We start from the raw sequence: 20,328 nt of genomic DNA, 5'->3' as shown, positions 1-20,328 counted from the left end.
ACAACAGTTTTCAATAGATTCAAAAGGAGTTTTATTTGCTGGTCAAGAGTAAAATGAGCTCAATGCTAAAGCTGATTATTAAAAACACTGTAATGTGTAACATTTTGTGAAGTTGTATCATTTGTTTCCAAAGCTCTTTACAGGTATTTTGGTTCAACTGCTTCCTAGTGATCCCAGTCAATGCTGCCAGTTCCACACCTGAGTTTCCCGGTGGCCCCGGGGGCCCAGGTTCTCCTTGCATCCCTGGTTCTCCAGCTGGGCCAGATGGGCCTGGGCTTCCTGGAAGGGAGATGATCTTCACTGTGCCAGGGTCTCCACGTACACCTATTGACATGAACATATAAGAAGATGATGGCTTTCCTGATGAGTTACTGTTTCTTCATGGACAGCAATACTAAAGAAATAATATTTACCAGGTGGTCCTTTTGGCCCAATTCGCCCTGGAGGTCCACTTGGTCCCAGAAATCCTGAATTACCCTTCTCCCCTTAAAAAAAATAAAAAGGCAATGTGATTCCACATAGAACAATGGGTTTCCTAGCTCTTTAGGTTGATGGTCGACTCTAGATAATGGGAGTTATGACCAGAGGTTATGAGTTCTGTGACAATGGCTGCAACTTAGTTATATTCGTGTGGATTGTGGAATTTTATTTGGACCCAATTAGCCATGTTTAATGTCTATTAAAAATATATTCTAGAAGTAGGCATTAAGAGCTAGTATTTTCGCATTGAAGGGGAAGCATTCCTAAGAGTTCACTTTTTAAGTTCAGAAACCAATTCAATTTAATATTTAAGGTAAAATATGAAGTGACATTAAAACCGATTTTAGCACTTCCTAGTGAATTATATTGGTTGTCAATAGTTATCTACTTTCTCAGCTTATTACTCTAGCTTTACTAGTAGCCCAAAGTTAGTTATGTTAGGAACTCTCATGAGCTCATATAGAATATCTACTTTGACGTAAACTATCAAAGTGGTAAGATTTCTCTCCCAAACAGTCTTTGACATGAATGAAATGTTACCAAGAACCATCGATTTGGAGAAATATTCTCTTTTAAAAAATCTTGACAAAATGTAGACATTACATCTGATTACTTAGAAAGAACTTAATACTAAACATGATATTCATAGCAGAAATATAATAAAACAATTATATTACCCAAAGCTAACTGGCAACTACACTATAAATTATCCACTAGATATCAGAACTTGAGGATAGTGTTAACATTTGCTTACATCTACCAGAAGAGGCCTAAGTATTTTTCCCTTTGGGGATTAAAAATTTCCAAATAAAGAAGTGCAAACTCATAGGTAGTGCCAGATGACAGATAGTCTTACTCTGGAATCTAAGAGACTAATTGAATGTGTTTCAGGGAACATGTTCCAAAGAACTGATTTTACGAATCTTCCCTCTATATACATGTAAATATTTCACCAAAATATTTCTGGTAGGGCCTTTCTATAAGTTTTCAAGTCTTAGCTCCTCCTGTTCTGAGACTCGGGGCAGTGGCAGGTGCACACGTTTTCCCCAGGCTGTCTGACATTATTCACTAACCCAGTCTCTAGGGAGACTCCTCAGAATCACTTGCTTTGATTTCTTCTTTGCTATTTTGCTCCTTGAAGAGCCAGTGGTTGAAAGCATTGAAAAGGCTCTCTTTAAACTCCAGCTTGTCCTCCCTCAGACCTGGAAAAGTTTGTCTTTCACAGAAACATGGTTTTGTTCACTTTGGTTGAAATTCTTGTGTAGCATCTATTTAGTCTACGATAATAGATTCCCTGCACACACAAAACAATACCAGTGGATTTAACCAGCTAAGACAACAAATCCAATATTCAAAATGTCATTTGAGGCCATAGCACCCTTATGGAAGATTTGAGAATTATTTTCTGAAAGCTGAAGTTTAAATTTATGTGTATGAACATTTTAAACTTAAAATCTCCAAATTACATATCTTCTCTGATTAAAAACATAATACATGTGCCCCATAAAAAAACAAGTGCTTGAATCTGCATATAAAAATTTACTTACCCATCCCCATTATCAGCTTGGTGAATATTCTTTTCGATTTTCAGCTTCTTAAAATTATCACACATGCACAAAGTAAAATAAACCATTCAAAGCAATACTGTTGCTACTGACGTAGTTCCTTATCCCCCAGCCCGACACACATCAGTACTCTCAAAGGTAACCACTTTAAACTGTTTCTGTTTTGAGTTTTTCTATAGTTTCCATCCTTAAGGTATGGTTTAATTTTTAAGGCCCCTGGGGTTGTGTGCTGGTGGAGTCTTCCTTCTTCGTTCATACTGAGGTCCTATTTGTACCCCAACTGTCTGAGGTGACCGTAGGGGTTCAGTAAACATTTGTGTACCCTAAAATATGAATCATGGTCATTGTCTTTGCATCCAAAGAGTAGTGCACAAAAACAGTACCTTTTATGCCTGGAAATCCATAGAATCCGGGATCACCTCTGACCCCTGGCAGACCTGGGGCACCTGGTGCTCCCTATATTTTAAGTAAGAAAGAGCAGAACCACAGACATATTTTTAAAATCACAATACTCATTACGGTTTTTTTTTAAAGCATATAGGATATAATACTATGTTGGGTCAGAATGAGTTGAAGTTGTCAGACATCATTTTTACATTCCAATCCAGTATTTCACCTCCCGTAACTCCTGTGCCAACTACCTTACCTTACGACTATCATTTTCAATAAGAAAGAAGTAAAAACTACCCTTAAGCCCAAGAGCCAACATAACTTCTCATGTTAATGTATGTTGGTGTGAGTATTGGGTACAATTGGATATTCTGTATTCTAAAGTGAACTGCCCAGTATTTGAAGATCTTTCAGGAAGAATAGGTACCAGATTGCCAGGCTGAAAATTATAATTTGTATTTGTAATTCTTGCAAAGGCAACAGAGTTGCTGTTGAATTGTAGCACCCACCATCATTCTAACTGAGCCATCAGAGTTATAACTTACTCTGATCAGAGTGATAGAAGTAAAGGTTCCAGGGATGGGAGCATGGAGGGGTTGACAGGGGAGTTTTAACATGCACGTTTGGCAAAGATGCAGTGATCTGACTGGACAGAGATGCTCCCTCTTTATGAGGCTCAGACTAATTGCTGTTGTGACCATGAGATGCTCAAGCAAGGCCATCGGAGGAGAGGGGAGGGAACAGGGCTTCTGAAAAGAGTTCTATGTCACACTGTATATTGCATCTACTCTTATACCGTCCAGATGAATGAGACAGAATGATATTACTTGAAAACAATGAATTGAAGGTCATGAAAAATGCCAACAATAACAAAACTGGTCTTTCAGCCTGCTGTCTTTGGAGCTAGAAGATGAATGAAAGAACAATCCTACTTCTTAGATAAGGTGGTGTGAGGTTAAAAAAGGAGGAGAGGGCTTCCCTGGTGGTGCAGTGGTTGAGAGTCTGCCTGCCGATGCAGGGGACGCGGGTTCGTGCCCCGGTACGGGAAAATCCCACATGTCGTGCAGTGGCTGGGCCCGTGAGCCATGGCCGCTGAGTCTGCGCGTCCGGAGCCTGTGCTCCGCAATGGGAGAGGCCACAGCAGTGAGAGGCTTTCGTACCGCAAAAAAAAAAAGAAAAAAAAGGGAGAGAGAGAAAACAACCATGTGATCAAGGAGTCTCAGGCTTCTGAAGCCTGGCCTGTTCTCCAGAGGTAAAGATAACCAGGGAGGAAGCTCTGGTGCCAGGCCCTGCCCGAGGGTGGAGAAGAAGCTGCTTCCTGAAAGGAGAGAGCAGTTAAGGGCAAGGAGTCAGTTCAGATATCCATCAAGAAGAATTTTCTTTCAAGCGCAAATGCAGAAGCCTAGACTAACCTTGGAGGCACAGGGGATTTAAGAGAGATCGCATTTCCAAACCAGACTTTCCACATCCCAGTGTCCTTGGAAGGACTTTCAGTGTGATCATAGGATTAGTGTTTGCCACTTTCAAAGAATCACGGAGAGCATGAGAAATACCTAAGACTGGAGTTGGGCAAACATCTCACTTAAAAAAAAGTTTTAAAAAGGTAGATTCTGGAAACCAAATACCAAGAGAGCTTAAGAGAGTGTAACATGTTTCCTGACAAGAAGCCATGCCGAAGAACCTCATTATCCATCACAAGGAAGCACAGAACATCTATGACATAACCGATTTCCTCATTAGTTTCCAAGAATTTGATGTACACAGAGGGATCAGGTTTGTCAAATATGCTGTTAAGAGAAAGCTAGGGAAGGTGGCCATAGTGTTGAGTGAGATGCTGTAAATTGAGAGATCTTAATAGGCTGGAAACATGAGCCTGAAGGAACAAGATGATAACTAAGAAAGGTAAATGTGAAAGTTCTGCCCTTATGTCGCAAGTACACAAATAGACAAGGCAAAAAGTAATAATGGAGAGGGCTTTTCTGGTGGCGCAGTGGTTAAGAATCCGCCTGCCAATGCAGGCGATGCAGGTTCCAGCCCTGGTCCAGGAAGATCCCACATGCCGTGGAGCAACTAAGCCCGTGAGCCACAGCAAGTGAGCCTGTGCCATAGAGCACGCGAGCCACAACTACTGAGCCCACGTGCCACAACTACTGAAGCCAGCGTGCCTAGGGCCCGTGATCCGCAGCAAGAGAAGCCACCGCCGTGAGAAGCCCATGCACCGCAACGTAGAGTAGCCTCCACTCGCTGCAACTAGAGAAAGCCCGCGTGCAGCAAGGAAGACCCAACGCAGCCAAAAATAAAAATAAAAATAAAAGTAATGGAGAAAACTTAGTAGCAGTTCATGAGGAAAAGACACAAGGTCTTTCGTTGACTATAAGCTCAATGTGTGATGATTGTGTGGTAATGAGGCTGCCAAACAGCTCATGTGGAATTTTAGGTTGGATTATAAAACAGAATGTTCAGGATAGTGAGACTCTTCCATCCTCTACTCCGTGGGGTACTGAGTTCTTACTCCTGTAAGGTGTTTGTCCCAGGGGCTGCATGTTTAAGGTATTGACAAACTAAGATATATTCAGAATAGAGGCAGAGCTGATGACATCTTAAACTGAATTTGAGAAAAAAAAAACCATGTATTTATTGGGAGAGAAAATAGAAGGAAATGGCAGCTATTTACAAATACTGGAAGGTATGTCATGGGGAGAAAATAAATAGACATTTGATGGCAAAGATAATTTTTTTTTTTTTTTTGCATGATACACAGGCCTCTCACTGTTGTGGCCTCTCCCGTTGTGGAGCACAGGCTCCGGACGCGTAGGCTCAGTGGCCATGGCTCACAGGCCCAGCCGCTCCGTGGCATGTGGGATCCTCCTGGACCGGGGCACGAACCCGCGTCCCCTGCATCAGCAGGCGGACTCTCAACCACTGCGCCACCAGGGAAGCCCGGCAAAGATAATTTTGAAAGCATATTAATAGAGAAAAATTATGTTGTCATCTAGAACTGTTCAGAGTCTAAACAAGGAAAGGTCGGGAATGACATAGAGAAGGGGCCCATATGGACCAAACTTTCAGAGGCCTCTTGGAGACCAAATCTGTCCAACTCTTAAGATTCTTTGATTCTTTGAACCTTGTGGACTCCATCTTTTTTGGGGTGCACTACACAGAAGCACCACAAGTGGGAAATTTTTGTTGCCTCCAGTTACATCTGATTCTGGCAATCGATTTAGAAGAATCTAAGACGTCAAAATAATTTTCCACACTTACCGGATGACCTGGTGGTCCCACGTCTCCTACAGTTCCAGGTGGACCTCTTGGGCCAGGCTGGCCCATAAATCCCTTGTCTCCTTTTATGCCTTCTACGGGCCTCCCTTGAGATCCAGGGGGACCAGGCTCACCTGAATTCACAAAAAGCCTGTCAGTATTGCCACTCGGGGGCCTCGCAGGTTCTGTCAGTTACCCTTTTGAATGAAGAGCAAACTCTGCACTTTATCGTTACACTGAACATACTTTGCCTCGTGGGGTGTGACAGGATTGTGAATGAGATAATGCCAGCCAAGTGCCTGGCACAAGGCAGGAACTGCTTCTCCCTGATGATGGTCTGTTAGAGCAGGGTCTATGTCTAACCCAGTACCTTATACAGAGTAGGAACTCAATAAATATTGATGAATGGATGCATCTCTCTCTTCCAGGCTCATTAATTTGGTATGTACTAATTTTTCAAACAGGTCCCTCTGCCTCAACACCAACAGCCTTACTGCACCCCATGTGAGGACAGATGGGCATGGCAAGACAGAGAAGACCAGAGGGGAAAAGAAGCGAGATGGTCACGAGAAGACTGAAAGACATCAAATGTTACTTTCATTCTTTCATCTTATTTAGAAGTAGATCCTCTACCTGGGTTTCCTCTTCTGCCAGGTGGACCTCGATCTCCTTTTTGGCCAGGGATGATTGAACCAGGAAAGCCTGGTGGCCCTTGAGGTCCTGTCATGCCCATGGGCCCTCGAGGCCCAGCATCTCCCACTGGCCCTTTCCTGCCAGGGAGGCCCGGCAAGCCGGGGACTCCCCTGTCTCCTTTGGCTCCTGCAAAGAAAAACACCTGATAAGTTTCTGTAATGCCCCTATATTTGGTGTTATAGTTTGTGGTTATCTCTAATAATGTAGACACTTTGATGAAAGGTGTTAAGCTCCACAAGATAATTTTTTTTAAGTGGCTGACAAAAGAGATACAGGTCTACAAGGACTGGGTCTAGACTAGACTCAGTCCTGACTCCAACTAGCTGTTTGATCCTGATAAATTCTCTTCACTGTTACAAGTCTCCGTTTTCTTATTTAAAAAATGAAGGTGATATCTGACTTAACTCAGTGTTTTAAATATCAAGTGAGAGAATACACAGATGGAAAAGCATGGTGTAAGCTTCAAAGTATTCTGTCCATGTAAGCCATAATCATTATTACCTGGTGATATCTAATTACAATGACATTATTCAATCACTGATAATTCAATAGAGCACTAAAAAGCTAAACATCGGGACTTCCCTGGTGGCGCAGTGGTTAAGAATCCGCCTGCCAACGCAGGGGACAAGGGTTCTGAGCCCTGGTCCGGGAAGATCCCACATGCCGCGGAACAACTAATCCTGAGCCTGCAAGCCACAACTACTGAAGCTTGCGCGCCTAGAGCCCGTGCTCTGCAACAAGAGAAGCCACTGCATGAGAAGCCCACGCACCACAACGAAGAGTAGCCCCCGCTCGCTGCAATTAGGGAAAGCCCGCGTGCAGCAACAAAGACCCAAGCAGCCAAAAGTAAATAAATAAATACATACATACATTAAAAAAAAAAAAAAGCTAAACTTCATGGCTGGTTTGTGCATTTAAAGTGTTGCCCAGACAAACCCAGAAAAAGGAACGACAAAGTTGCCATCCCCATTCTGTCCTCTGGTTATTTCTCCTCCATAACACAAACACTAGTCACACAAACACTAGTCTGGAAGGGACAAATGTGGTGAGAGGTTTGGATTTACCAAAGAAGATCTTGCAAAAGGTCACAACTTAATACTAATATTTTTCATCTCAGAGAACTTTCAAGAAATCGTGCTTTGATGTTCATAAATGGAAGATGTTATATGAATTGAAAATAACCTCTCCCTCTTCTCTCCCATCTTTGTGTTATTCTAGAAGTGGTAAATGGCATGAAAATGGGAGACAGAGGGAAGGAAGAAGGACAAGTGAGGAGGAGGCTGGTGGCACAGGAAGGGGCTTGGGAAGTTATTTATTACGCAGGGAAGCCTTAGGGGGATGATGAAAATAAAACTGATGACTATTGAATATCTAGCCCTTTGTCTATCATGTTCTTTAGCTTTTTTATGCCTGCAATTTATACTGTTAAAAGAAAGTATTTAGATGATTTCAGCTCTCTTCAAGCTCTGAAATGCTGTAATTGTACAACAGGGTCTGGCAATGGTCTGAGGCACCAAGATGCTGTCTTGAGTTGTATATTCCACGTCCATGAAGATGCTTCCTTGTTTTACAATATGATGTCTTTTTAGGATTTGGGAGAATTAAAACTAATTAAAAGGATTCATACCTTCCAAGTATCAATTACCTCATCTCCAAATTTATTTATCCTAGAGGGACTGAGGTGCATAATCATTTACTTTCATAATTAGGCTATTTGTTTTTTTTTTGTTTTTTTTTTTTAATTTTTTAATTAGTTTCTGCTTTATAACAAAGTGAATCAGTCATACATATACATCTGTTCCCATATTTGTTGTTTTTAAAGGCTTTTTAATTTAAGAAGTTGATCGCTTGGTATCAAATTTTATTTCCAATTAAATGCTGAAGTGTCCTCATTACACATGGTTACACTGTGAGCTTAGCCTAGGAAAAGGAACAGAAACTCCCCTTTTGACCATAATTCTAAAACGAGGCTATGAAAAGCCTTTATGTTCACGAGGGAGGGAAGGGTCTGAGAGACGCGTGCGGACATTGAGCTCAACCAGAACGACTATTGTATCATCCAGAAACGGGAAAGAACGGCTCTTGTCTGCTTTCACAGTTGAGCTGGTAGGTCAGAGCAGTTCTTGCCCTGTGGAGTTTCTCTGTAGCATCAGGCTACTCTTTGCTGGTTCTCTTGAGCATTAATATCCAGAGGCCGTCACTGGGCTTAGGCATCTTTGCTAAGAAAATACTCCTACCTACAGGACCTATGGCTGAGAAGGGTCAATAAAAGGTGCAAACAATCTAGTATTGCTTCTGGCAGGTTTCTATACAAAATGGAAAAAGTTAAAAGAAGCTGCTTATCTTATAAAACACTGGCATGAGAAATCCAGACTGGCAGTCTGTCAGACAAAAACTTGTATATTCTTTGAATGACATATTCACTAAGTTGCCGTGTCTGAGATGCTGAGAGAGTTACTGGGAATCCCTGACTAAACAGTAACCTGAGCCACAAGCTGGCTCTGGGGGTTGGAATCAGACCTATGAAGATAACAAGGTGGGAAAGGATTAGTGTTATTACTGCATCTCAGAAGAGCAGGGAGAGGAAACTCCTTGAGAAGCTATCAATTCCACCTCCAACTTTTTTTTTTTTTTTTTTTTTGCGTTACATGGGCCTCTCACTGTCGCGGCCTCTCCCGTTGCGGAGCACAGGCTCCGGACGCACAGGCTCAACAGCCATGGCTCACGGGCCCAGCCGCTCCGCGGCATGTGGGATCCTCCCAGACCGGGGCACGAACCCGTGTCCCCTGCATCGGCAGGCGGACTCCCAACCACTGCGCCACCAGGGAAGCCCCACCTCCAACTTTTTAGGAGGTGATACATTTAAACCATGCTAATGACATGGGAGCAAATACAGAAGTCTTTTTCATGTTTAAAGACCTTCATGGAAGGAAATTCCAAAATTGGATCACAGTGTCTAGTTTGTTCATTTCGCGGTGATGGAAATAATGAAGCATTTTTACTTGAACACTAAGAATATACATATCCTATGTTACCACTGGGACTTCTTTAATTCAGTATGCTAAGTTTATTTTATCTATCAGGCATATTAAATTAGATTCTGTCCTTGGAAATGTATATCACCAGGTTCAGGAAGGAAGAACTGCTCACCTTGAGGACCAGGTTTCCCTCTTGGGCCTGGAAGTGCTCCCAGCAAACCTGAAAGAGAAAATTTTGGCATTTTAATATTCTATACATACAGTTAATTTATATATACATATAAAAATTTATAGGTATTTATATATAAATTGTGAAACTGACCAATGTATATAAAATTTATTCCACTTGGTCAATTTCACTTTGGTTACAGAAAGAATTCTCACATACCCAGTTCTGTCAGGGAAGAATTTCTAGAGCCATGAAGGATTACAGTGACACTAATTATTCTACGAAAAATAAAACTAGTGTATCCAAGATGATGAGCAAGCGGTACCTATTTCTCCTTTTTCTCCAGCTGGACCAGGAATTCCATCACGTCCTTGATTACCTCTCTCACCCGCTGGTCCAGGATTTCCTGGGAATCCTGGAGGGCCTGGAAAAAAGAAGCCATTCAAAGAGAGGACCTACTTCCTATCAGTGGCCTAATGTGAACCCCAGATGTGTGGAATTCTGCAAAATGTGTTCATTTTTTGGAGCTGTAGTTATATGAAGCTAAATTCACAGTGAAAACCATGGACAGGTTAGTGCTATCATGAGGATTTTTCACTTTGGAATGTGTAGGTCAGCTGATCTTTGAATTAGATCCGTATAAATACCTAACCTCACTTTTCTGCATTGTCGTCTGGAGACTGGGTAACTGGGAGCTACCTTCTAAGGAGTAGCCATGGGTCAGAGCTACCGGTAAACAGAGATTCCAGCCTCAGAAGAAAATATGCTTCCCTCACAAAAGGGAACTAGACAAAGTACAAAAATGGAACCTGGAGGGCCTTTTATTCCCAGAGAGCCAGGGAAACCTTTGATTCCTTTAGACCCCAAATCACCATCAGGACCAGGCTTTCCTATAAATGAAGAGAGAGGGGAAGGAAGAAAAGAAAACCAAAAGATAAATGATTCCAGCAATGGCTGAAACAGTCAGTTCTTACAGTCAACTGTGCTCAAGCTGGCCTTCAAGGGGCACTCCTGCGACCAGTCACTTCAGGTTGTTATTTGCCCAGAGAAGCACAGCAGAGACATGGCCAATCATTTTCAAAGGTGTGCATACCCCAGCCTCTTGGACCGCTCAATATCTGATTTATTACTTTAATTGGGAGTTAGCGGCAAAGCCACTGAACCTTTCCGTGTTTGAAAAGATAGTTTAAATATTGTCTTTAGGTAAGACCTGAAGCTGCAAACCAGTGGCTTAGCAGTTGTTTTTGATCAAAGTGAAAACTTCAACCCAAATAGCAAGCAAATAAGAAAGCAAGCCAATGTTTAAACTGGAAACAGCAACAACAAAACTCTCAGAACAACAGTGCTATGGGTTAAATTGGGTTGCTCCCAAATGCATATGATGAAGTCCTAACTCCCTAGTATTTCAGAATATCACTGTATTTGGAGGTCGGTCTTTATAGTCTTTTTTTTTCTTTCTTTCTTTTTGGCCATGCCACACGGCTTGTGGGATCTTAGTTCTTTGATCAGGGATTGAACCCAGGCCCCTGGAGGAGTCCTAACCACTGGACCACCAGGGAATTCCCAGATAGGGTCTTTAAAGAAGCAATTAAGTTAACATGAGGTCACCAAGGCAGTACCTAACACAATATGACTGATATCCTTATAAGAAAAGATCGGGACACAGACACACAGAGGAAAGACACCGGGAGAAGGTGGCCACCTACAAGCTAACGAGAGAGGCCTCAGAAGAAATCAACCCTGCCGACACCTGGATCTCAGACTCCCAGTCTCCAGAACTGGGAGAAAATTAATTTCTAAGTTAGCCAATCTGTGGTATTTGCTTTGGAAGCCCTGGAAAACTAATACAAATAAGAAGTTGGACAACAAGCTAACATTTCAGGTCTTTAGGCTGAATTTGTTGAGGCAGTGCCCCTGAAGTTTTGTTTACAGGAGGAGGTTTTTAGATTTCAGGTCACCAAACTCGACCGAAATGGGCTCCTTGTGATTCATTTGCTGTTTCTTAGTGTCTTCGAATTTGAAGATCAGGTTTGAATAAAATCAATTGTAGTACAAAAGCCTAAACTGCTTTCCATTTACTATTCTAGGAGGCAAGGGCCATACCACACTCCTTGCTTGCAGCTTTCGGGTTGCAAACCCAGAGCTCACCTGGGTGGCCAGGGCTTCCGGGATTCCCAGGAACTCCCTCTGGTGCAGCAGGGCCTGGACGTCCAGGTGTGCCAGGTGGCCCTCTATCTCCTTTCTTTCCCATGTCACCTGGCAATCCTGGATCTCCCTTAAATTCAGTCAAACACCTTTAAAATTCTCATATAAGCAGGATATGTGATCAGAATTAAGTATAAACTACGTTGGTTTGTATTTATGTATTTATTTATTTAGCAATTCATGATAAGTGTCTACTGTGTGCTACCACCCTGATAGCTGCTGGGGACAGGATGGCTACATAATTTGTGGGGTGCAGTGCAAAATGACAATGCAGCTCTTTTTTTTTTTTTTTTCTTGCTGTACGCGGGGCTCTCACTGTTGTGGCCTCTCCCGTTGCAGAGCACAGGCTCCGGATGCGCAGGCTCAGCAGCCATGGCTCACGGGCCCAGCTGCTCCGCGGCATGTGGGATCTTCCCGGACTGGGGCACGAACCCGTGTCCCCTGAATCGGCAGGCGGACTCTCAACCACTGCGCCACCAGGGAAGCCCGAAAATGCAGCTCTCTTTAAAAGAACTTTTAAAAAGTAATTGAAGACAGAAATGGCAGAGCATTAAACCAAACATGGAGTCCTTGTCAGCATGGGACCTCTGTGGCTACACGAGTCCTGTGCCCAAGAAGCCAGGAATATAATAGTAACCATGTACGAATATGTGATGGATACAGTCCCTGCCTTCATGGAGCTTTAGAGACCAGTGGGAGATAGACACTAAATAATCACACACACAGATAATTTCAAATTGTGATGATTAACTCAGAGGTCAGAAAGAAATAGAACAAATGGATGTGTGTTCTTCATATACTCTGCATGCAGATAAATGTATGTCAACCACATGTAAAAAAAAGAAACAAACAGGGCTTCCCTGGTGGCGCAGTGGTTGGGAGTCCGCCTGCCGATGCAGGGGACGCGGGTTCATGCCCCGGTCCGGGAGGATCCCACGTGCTGCGGAGCGGCTGGGCCCATGAGCCATGGCCGCTGAGCCTGTGCATCTGGAGCCTGTGCTCCACAACGGGAGAGGCCACAACAGTGAGAGGCCCGCGTACCGCAAAAAAAAAAAAAAAAAAAAAGAAAAGAAACAAACAAAAACACAAACTTCCCATGGCTTAATATTCATTAAATCTGTACTTCACTTTTATGATAAGCCAGAGCATATGGATTTGATAGTAACTTACAAAATCTCGATGGTAGCTGACTAAGATTCATTATTCTGTTACTAAGATTTGCCAGCATGATAAAACCAGCACATTTTGTGTTCAACGCATAGTTTAAAAAATTTCTTCTGTGGTTACCTATGAAAACTTTAAATGAAACTATTCATTAATTGAATGTGAATTAAGTCAAATATGATTCCTCACTCAGGAAAAATCTCAGTGGAAGGAGTCTCTTTCTGGTTTTCTGAGGACCTTGTTAAAAATAAAGGGCAAAGGAAATTTGTTTGAACTCCAAGTAGTAAAGGGTTACTTTCTCGGGTCTTTGTGGTTGCTAAAAGTTTTCTTTCTTGTTGTTTTACAGCTGGAGGAAATCTTTAGGAAAGGTGGTGTTTTATTGGCTCAAAAGAGAGTCAGGGAGAAAGTCTCCTAAGTAACGATTTTTATATTTTTTGGAAGTCTGATGAAAAATAACAGACTCCTTCTAAAAAAAAAAAAACAGAAAAACTGTATCCAAACAATTTTCATTCGATTTCAGGAGATTAGTGGGCTTCTTTGGATCAATAGGCTTCCCCAGGGATCCATGGAATCCCATGTGAAGAACCCCTGCTTGTGGGAATTTCTATTAATTATTCTCTATTGCTCTAGCTCTGGCTCTTGTGTAACTGCTATATGCAGAAAGGATGGAAGAAGATAAACCTAAAAGAACAGCTGAGCCACACTGAAACCTTTGGTTGCTGCATGATACCACATACAAGTGAGGGCTTTGGCATCCAGTCTCTAGGTGACAGAGCACAAGTGCTGAGAACACTGTGACAAGATAGAAAATCTTCTGTGTATTGCAATGACAATAAACTTTGAAAACAATTAAGAAAGATAAATGTATATATCTTAGGATTTTTTTGGGTTTTGCTTTTTAATAATGCTCTAAATTTATTTTATTTTACATCTTTTATTGTGTTTAAGAAGACAAGTATTTTTTATTACAAAGTTGGAACATTTATTTTTGTAAGGCTGTGTGAGATGAGTCTATAGCAGAGACTGGCCACTTTTAGCACAAGAAAAACAAACACTGCCCTGGCAACTTGTATGGCCTTGTGATCACTGCCTCCTCCTGGTAGCACACTTAAATTGCAGGGTCGGTTATGAAAAATTCCTTGTGGGTTGAAACTGGAGGGAATAAACTCAGAAATTGAAGTTGTGTGATAGGCATCCTTAGTTATAGAGAGAGGGGAGAAAAGCTCAAACAACTGTCTGAAAATATAGTAGTATTTTCAATTTTCTTTGCCCACAATGAATCCAGATACTTGTTGATATTTAAAGGGGCTCATTCCACCACCAAAACATAAATACTTCAGTGGCCTATATACCTTTGGTCCCGGTGGTCCTGGCCTTGTACCTTCTGAATAACCTGGCTCTCCCTTATCTCCTGGGAGACCATGAGTACCTGGGAGGCCTGGTCTTCCAGCTAGACCTGGGAATCCCATAGTTCCCTTCATTCCTTTAGTACCTGAAATTAGGAAAGAAATCAGGTAAATCGGTAAAGGCAGAGATCTTGAAGGGTTCTACTTCTCACCTTTGCACAAACCACCTTTCTCTCAAGAAGCTGGTTTTTCGGAAGCACTGATGTGTCAGGTAGTCTTTTTCTTTTTTTTTCAATTTTTTTAAAATCAGAGTATAATTGCTTTACAATGTTGTGTCAGTTTCTGTTGTACAACGAAGTGAATCAGCTATATGTATACATATATCCCCTCCCTCTTGGACCTCCCTCCCACCCCCCATCCTGCTTATTAGAGAAATGCAAATCAAAACTAAAATGAGGTATGACCTCACACCGGTCAGAATGGCCATCATCAAAAAGATCTACAAACAAAAAATGCTGGAGAGGATATGGAGGAAAGGGAACCCTCTTGCACTGTTGGTGGGAATGTAACTTGATACATCCCACTATGGAGAACAGTATGGAGGTTCCTTAAAAAACTAAAAACAGGTAGTCTTAATGGATGATTTTTACACAATGTAAATATTTATTTTGTTCTCATTCATGTTCTGGTTGCATACAGTACATTTGTCTAGAAGCAAATCTAGTTGTTTTACACCAACTTTCTACCAAGTGGAAAACCAAAATGACAACGCAGAAAATCTAGAATTAGGACCCATCTTGAGGTTGTAGGCTTGTAACAGGACATTATGCATTACCTGGCACCCCCATGTTTCCCATGCTTCCTGGCACACCACGTGGCCCTGGCTCACCAGGATTCCCAATGCTGCCTGGATCTCCTCTGGAGTCTTGAGAACAAATAAATAGTCATACGCTCTGTGTAGTTCCTGGATATAGCAGATGCTCAATAAACACTTGTTGCTTGCACAAATGAATGAATCCAGCGCAGCCAGACCATCTGGTTTAGGTACTTGTTTAGCTGCATTTATGCCTTCAAATAAGGAAGGGACTGGTGACTCAGAAAATGTAAAATTAGAGAAAGTTAGATTTTTGTCAGCAGGCCTGGATTTCAAACATCAGAATCATCCTAAGACCAAAGCCAGCAGGAAAGAGGGACTCCTGTGACAATATAGTAACAGATTTTCAAATGCAATATGGAAATTTTATTACAATGCAATAAATTTCATCACAGATGTGGTCACGGGGAATAGGGGGCTACATTATTTGTTTAAAAAATTACTTTGCAAACTCGATAACTTGTTAAAATAGAAAGAGGCAAATTTGAAAACCTCTAAAGCATTATCTTACTTTCTTCTAGGATATATGAGTTGTAATAAATTATAGTTTAGAATACATATCAGCTATTTCAAAATAAAATTTTGAGTGCAAAACAGAACTTCATGTAGGTTAACAGTTTTTAGTTAATAAAGGCTGACTACAATTTGGTTAAATTATAAGAAATATAATTTGGTTAAATTATAAGAAGCAAATTTCTGTTGGAACACTGTTGGGGCAGAATTCATATTCTAGAAACACATTTTTGTTACATTTAGATCTAGGAAAACTTAACACTTGATATTTCTATTAGAGAATCAGCTATACCTGGTGATCCTGGTGGTCCAGGTGGCCCTTGGAGTCCTTTGAAACCTGGTAACCCTGGAATGCCTCTGTTTCCTTTCTCACCAGGCTTCCCTGCAAGTCCTAAAGTTAAAAACTATGTATTAAAAATACAGGTTAGAATTTTATCAGGCTTATCCGCATCCTGATTAAAATTTTTGAGCTATTATTGAAATACAACATAGCATATTTGTTAAGAGTATGGGCAGATTTGGGCTTATATTTTATTTAAAAAGAAGATTAAAAGAGGTAATACATGAAAAGCATTAGCACAGTGCCTGGCATGAGTTAGTTCTCAAAGAACTCTAGCAAATTTCATAACATTTACACCTTGAACCAACATTTTAAGAACTAGTGGCCTAAATACAGCTTCTTTTTTTGTTTAAATAATGACAGAGGATTATCTACTACTATTCTTGTCTGGACTACTTCATTCTTAATCCATTTATTACAACTATTATTTATTAAGTAACTGGTTTATGGAAGACATTGTTTTCTTTTATCTTATTTAATCTTCAGGCAACCTCAGTGTATTCTTGAGCCTTTCCAGATAGGGTGTAGAGATGAGAAAATTGAGACTCTTTAAGAAGTCAGTGAAATAATATAGAGTCACACCATCAGTTAGTGGTAATGCTGGGATTTGAATCCAGTTCTGTAGGCTAGAAGCCTCATAAGTTTTCCACAACACTATCCTACCTTCCCTAGAACATGGCTTTGACCACATTCCCCTGCTCAAAAATATTCATTGAATCTCTTTTGCCTACAGAGTAAATGACAGACTCCTTTCACTGGCACTTGAAACATTCTACAATCTATCCATGGCTGCAGCTTGTGCCTTTTCTCAAGCAGATTCACTTCCCTTGGCTGTTTCCCTGCTTACATATTCATTCATTCACATATGCGCTGAGTACCTAATTAATAGACAGGTCTTGTTCTAAGTGTTGGAGACATAGAAAAATCAAGTTCTCTTTTCCCAAGTTTTTAGTGTTTAACTGGGGAGACAGCCAAGTAAAAAATTACCACCCAGTGTGATAGTTTCTGTAACAGAGTTGGGCACAATAGGCTACCGGGAAGAATTTTGAGAAGAGGGGATTTTTGTTTTAATTGTAGTGTGATTGCTTTACAATATTGTGTTAGTTTCTGCTGTACAGTGAAGTGAATCAGCTATAGGTATACATATATCCCTTCCCACCTGGACCTCGTCCCCCATCCCACCCATCTAGGTCATCACAGAGCACTGAGCTGAGCTCCCTGTGCTATACAGCAAGTTCCCACTAGCTATCTATTTTACACATGGTAGTGTAGTTATGTCAAACCTAATCTCCCAATTCATCCCACCCTCCCCTTCCCCGACTGTGTCCACACGTCAGTTCTCTACCTCTCCGTTTCTATTCCTACATCACTAATTATTAGAGAAATGCAAATTAAAACTGAAATGAGGTATCACCTCACACCGGTCAGAATGGCCATCGTCAAAAAATCTACAAACAGTAAATGCTGGAGAGGGTATAGAGAAAAGGGAACCCTCTTGCACTGTTGCTGGGAATGGAAATTGATACAGCCACTATGGAGAACAGTATGGAGGTTCCTGAAAAAGAGGGGATATATATATATATATATATATATATATATATATATATTTTTTTTTTTTTTTTTTTTTTGCGGTATGCGGGCCTCTCACTGCTGTGGCCTCTCCTGTTGCGAAGCACAGGCTCCGGACGCACAGGCTCAGCGGCCATGGCTCACGGGTCCAGCCACTCCGCAGCATGTGGGATCTTCCCGGACCGGGGCACGAGCCCGTGTCCCCTGCATCGGCAGGCGGACTCTCAACCACTGCGCCACCAGGGAAGCCCAAAAAGAGGGGATATTTTTAAGCTCAGTCTTGAAGAGCAAGTGGGAGCTAGCTGGGTGGAGAAAGCATGGAATGGGACAGAATTCCTAGGCAAGAAAATAACATGTGCAAAGGAGTGGTGAGTAGCAGGGAGTTAGAATATTTTCTTTTGTAACTTTTGTTTTTTTTTCCATTTATATCCTTTATCATAACCTAAAAATATAAATCACTTAGTTTATTCACTTGCTTTGGTTTTTAAGGGGTGGCAAACAACCGCCTGTGGGCCAAATTTGGCTTGATGTTGCATGGCTGGAGAGCTAAGGATGTTTTCATATTTTTAATGGGTTGTAAACAGACAAACACACACAAAAGAAGAATATGCAACAGGTGTCATATGTGATCCACAAAGCCTAAGATATTTACTACCAGGCCCTGGATATAAATTGTTTACAGAGACATTATTGTTTCTTTCCCTTACTAAGCTGTAAGTTTCCTCATGACCAGAATACTACCTCTGCTTTGTTCACCTCTGTGTCTTCAGGACATAGTAAAAATGTCTAGTCAGTAGGTACTAAAAAATAATTGCTAAGTAAATAAATGTCATGTGGCTGGAGAAGTAGGCAAAGGGCAAGTGATAAAGAAACCTGGATGCCAGTCAAAGAAACCTGAATTCTTAAAGCAAGGGGAGACTTGGAAAGATTTTAAGCCAAGAGTATTCCTTGCTCATCTGAAACCTACTCACAATTTAAATCCTTCTTCATGGAGGCTTCTTTTTTTTAAAATTTATTTTATTGAAGTATAGTTGACTTACAATGTTGTGTTATTTCTGCTGTACAGCAAAGTGATTCAGTTATACATGTGTAAGTTCTTTTTCATATTATTTTCCATTATAGTTTATTACAGGATACTGAATATAGTTCCCTGTGCTCATGGAGGCTTCTTTGACTACCCTGGTTGAGGTGTTTTCTGCTTTGCTCATCTCCCACAAGGCTCACTGCCAGTGGTACCCAGCTGGCAGCACAGTGAAAAGGCTGAGTATGGACTCTGGAACCAACAACATCAGTGTGAGGTCCATCTCTGCACTTCCTATCAGAGTGACACTGAGTAATCTGAGCTTTCCATTTCCCATCTATAAAATGGGATGACAGCAATAACCTACTCCTAGGGTTGCTGTGAGAATTAAATGCGTCACTGTTTGTAAAGCTTGGAACAGTACCTGCATGTGGGAAGGGCTTCACAGGTCTTTGCTAAAATAGCATAACAGTTCTTTTTTATTATTCTTTACCTTTTTGTACATATGCCTAAATCTTCCATGCAGACTCCTTGAGGAGAGGATGACTGTGCTTTTCATACCTTCAGTAGCTCTTCCACATTTGCAGTGGATGTCTTTAAGTCAGTTATAGGTATACATATATCCCTTCCCGCCTGGACCTCGTCCCCCATCCCACCCATCTAGGTCATCACAGAGCACTGAGCTGAGCTCCCTGTGCTATACAGCAAGTTCCCACCAGCTATCTATTTTACACATGGTAGTGTAGTTATGTCAAACCTAATCTCCCAATTCATCCCACCCATCAGACAAAAAATGAATCATATAGAAATTAGAGAGGCCTAGATAGTATGATCTTTTGTTGTTGTTGTGGTTCTATCTCTGCTCCTTGGTTGTGGGTTTGAAAAGCCAAAAGGAAACATGTAGGACAGCTTCCATGAACCTTGTACTTTGCTAGAAGCATAAAAATACATGTGTCCCTATATATTTTACAGAAACAATTCTTTAATTGTAAATTAGTACCCATTGTGCATTCATGATGTTAGAGCCAAATTTTAGTTTATGTAGGCACAGATATGCTATTCATATATTTTTTCAAAATGTTTGCAACACTACCTAAACCATCTAGAATAATCCAGTGAAGTGGTGTCTGACAGTTTATGAAGACTGGACACTTGTGCCAGTATATTTTTTTTTTTTTTTACATCTTGGCTTAGACCAGTTCTAGCAGAATTTTATAAAATTCATACTACTTTCTATTCTATTGTTCAAAATGTAATGCAGTCTTCTGTTTGCACCCAGAACTAAACCATCCCTTTGACAGTAGATTAAAGGGGGACTACCCAAAAGGCCTTTACTTGCTAATTTTCCTTTATAGAAAAAAATCTGATTCTTTTCCCAATGATTATCCATTTATTTATTTATTTTTGAAGCTTGGCCCATTTGAGGAATAGCAAAAGGCCAGAATGGCTATTTTATTTTTATTTATTTTTAAAAAAATATTTACTTATTTATTTGGCTGCATTGGGTTTTAGCTGCAGCACGTGGGATCTTCTCTGCAGCTCATGAGCTTCTCTCTAGTTGTGGCGCGTGGGCTTAGTTGCCACTTGGCATGAGGGATCTCAGTTCCCTAACCAGGGATCAAACCCGCATCCCCTGCGTTGGAAGGCAGATTGGATTCTTAACCACTGGACCACCAGGGAAGTCCCTGATTATCCTTTTTTAAGTTAGCAAATTAGTTGGATTCAATCACTCTCCAGAACCCTGGTCCAATGTCACCTCTGTG

At 41.2% G+C, this 20,328-nt stretch overlaps 1 protein-coding gene across 1 annotated transcript in view; it reads right to left on the bottom strand.

The window, feature by feature from the left end:
* COL4A3 (collagen type IV alpha 3 chain) overlaps nt 1-20,328 on the bottom strand; it is a 141,824-nt gene that overhangs the window by 7,907 nt on the left and 113,589 nt on the right. Inside the window, exons 35-46 of the mRNA XM_081243313.1 lie at nt 15,928-16,026; nt 15,084-15,173; nt 14,255-14,394; nt 11,682-11,808; nt 10,343-10,423; nt 9,859-9,957; nt 9,537-9,584; nt 6,327-6,512; nt 5,697-5,827; nt 2,429-2,501; nt 414-485; nt 199-324 (exon numbers count right to left, since the gene is read on the bottom strand). Of these exons, the coding sequence (XP_081099439.1) occupies nt 199-324; nt 414-485; nt 2,429-2,501; nt 5,697-5,827; nt 6,327-6,512; nt 9,537-9,584; nt 9,859-9,957; nt 10,343-10,423; nt 11,682-11,808; nt 14,255-14,394; nt 15,084-15,173; nt 15,928-16,026 (1,272 nt within the window). The remainder of the gene's footprint in view (nt 1-198; nt 325-413; nt 486-2,428; nt 2,502-5,696; nt 5,828-6,326; nt 6,513-9,536; nt 9,585-9,858; nt 9,958-10,342; nt 10,424-11,681; nt 11,809-14,254; nt 14,395-15,083; nt 15,174-15,927; nt 16,027-20,328) is intronic.

Source organism: Mesoplodon bidens (genome assembly GCF_964165515.1).
Source record: "Mesoplodon bidens genome assembly, chromosome: 8".
Lineage (NCBI taxonomy): Eukaryota > Metazoa > Chordata > Mammalia > Artiodactyla > Ziphiidae > Mesoplodon > Mesoplodon bidens.
The sequence above is the reverse complement of the archived record's forward strand: the minus strand, read 5'-3'. Positions and strand labels throughout refer to the sequence as shown.